Below are 2,067 nucleotides of genomic sequence, written 5' to 3' on the forward strand. Positions count from 1 at the left end.
AGGTTGGCTGGCGTTTTGTAATCCCCCTTCAAAACCTGCGGGGAAGAGACAGCAGGAGTGACCCATCTGGGCTCTGTGAGCACTGGCCCGTCCACTGTCCCCACTGAAACACCCCGTGGACCTTTGTTCTACACTGGGGCAGCAGCGGGAGGCTCCCTCCTCCCGGACTGGGAGCAGCAATTCCCCGGTTCCCCCCTCAGCCTGGGAGGGGAGAGTACTTTGGTCTTTAGCACTGTGCAGGTTCTCCGCATTCATCTCAGCAAGCGGCGAAAGGTCCATGTCAGAGACCCCCAGAGTCCCCAGCGCCGCCCAGGGCAGGTGTTCACCCGGTCGCCTCTGTCCTGGATCAGTTCTCAGCATGCAGAGAGCGCAAGGAGGAGCTGTGAGAGACCAGAGCACCCGGAACATGGCCCAGCTCCACCCTGAAGCACGAGAAACACCCTCTGTAACAGCTCCCTGTGGCTCTGCAGCTCCTTCCTTCCAGCTCTGCTCCAGGGACAGGAGTCAATACTCTAAAAAACCAACAGCCTCCTGCTTTTGCCGCAGTGGGTTACGGGCCGGTGCTCACATTCCCCGCGGGAGTGGCTGGTGAGCTGCCCACGGACACAGGACCGTCTGCGCGTCCTCCTGGTGCCGGACCGGCCTGTCCGGTGCCTGCAGCTCAGCACCGAGATAACGTCAGCGCGTAGCAGCACCTGCCATGGCCGGGTCAGAGCGGGGCTGGATCAGGGAGCGACAACTCTGCATCTGCCACGGCAGAAGGACCGAACACACCACGGGTGGTGGGGAACACCATCACCTGAGCCACACCAGGCTCCATCTACCGCATTCCCTGTCTCCCGAAACAGAGCGTTTGCTCCTCCCCTGCGCTCTCCTGGCTGGGTCCAGCAGCCTCCTCTGCCCCCGAGGGCTCTGGGGGTGTAGAGACCCTCGGCCCCGGCAGCGACACTCACCCTGTGCGTGTTGTTGACCACCAAGGGGTCGGGGTGGCCGTAGTTGGGGGGGTTGGCATAGGGGTCGTAGCCGAGCCTGGCGAGCATCGGGGCGATGTGGGCCATGTCCTGCAGCACGTCCCCTGGGATGTGCCCGATCCATTTCGATAACGCCTCCATGTTCACTGGCTTGATGACCTGGTCTGTCGATCTTTCTATCCTGGGGAAAAATAGCCAAGAAAAAAGCAAACCAAGACGCTGCAGTTGGATTTCACACACAGATCTCACCGCTGCCTCAGCATTTTGCTTCCGGCGTCCCAGACACACATGCAGCGCAAACGCCCAGCACCCCCAGGTCCTGCTGGGGCAGAGCCCAGCAAGGCAGCCCGGGACAGCCCCCTCCCAGTAACAGCCCTGCTCCAGGGCAGCAGGTCCAGGCACCAGAGGTGGGTCCCCCTGTACAGGGGCTCCATCCTGCCCTGGGGTGGGGTGTTCCCAGGACACTTATGACAGGAAAATAACGAAAGGTGTGAGGTCTGTAGCACAGACAGACCATGTGACCCCACTAAACCCCAAACTCTGCAGGAAACAGCATCAAAAGAGGAAAGAAGGTGGCAGAAGGCAAGCACCCTCCCAGCACCCGGCGGGGAGGGAGTGCTGGGGTGTGTCCCCATGGAGCAGATATTGCTTTTATTCTGCAACACCAGCGCCAGACATGGCAGAATTGCTGCTCACCCTGAAAGCCACTCATCAGCAGCAGAACAACCGCAGTAAGGGGGCGTGTGAGGACAGGAGAAGGGAAGAGGCACTGAAGGGCTCATGTTTCAGAGCAAGCGGTTCTTTTCAAACCAGAGACCAAAATCGCTTCTGCACTGTCGAGAGATTAGAAAACCAGTCCCGTGCTCCTCAAGCCCTCGCCTGACACGCTGCTCTGTTGGGTACAACAGCCCGCTGGTATTCGAGCCGGCTGCTCCTCGGAAACACAAAACCTGCTGCAACCGGAATGAGGTGCTGCCGCTTCTGCCCCTTGACAAACCGGCACCGACACAAGCAACACATCTCTGCCCCCGGTTTTATCCTCGACGCTTCTCGAATGGCCGAGGCAGGAGCCGAGACACTCACTTGGAAAGGGAGC

At 60.2% G+C, this 2,067-nt stretch overlaps 1 protein-coding gene across 1 annotated transcript in view; it reads right to left on the reverse strand.

The window, feature by feature from the left end:
* Positions 1-2,067, reverse strand: part of LOC104496777 (protein-tyrosine sulfotransferase 2) — a gene marked incomplete at its 5' end in the record, with an annotated part of 3,780 nt that overhangs the window by 1,180 nt on the left and 533 nt on the right. The window contains 3 exons of the mRNA XM_010139942.1: positions 2-35; positions 954-1,152; positions 2,055-2,067. The exon at positions 2,055-2,067 is cut by the window's right edge and continues 8 nt beyond it. Coding sequence (XP_010138244.1) covers positions 2-35; positions 954-1,152; positions 2,055-2,067 — 246 coding nt within the window. The remainder of the gene's footprint in view (position 1; positions 36-953; positions 1,153-2,054) is intronic.

Source organism: Buceros rhinoceros, unplaced genomic scaffold (genome assembly GCF_000710305.1).
Source record: "Buceros rhinoceros silvestris isolate BGI_N320 unplaced genomic scaffold, ASM71030v1 scaffold33197, whole genome shotgun sequence".
Classification (NCBI taxonomy): domain Eukaryota; kingdom Metazoa; phylum Chordata; class Aves; order Bucerotiformes; family Bucerotidae; genus Buceros; species Buceros rhinoceros.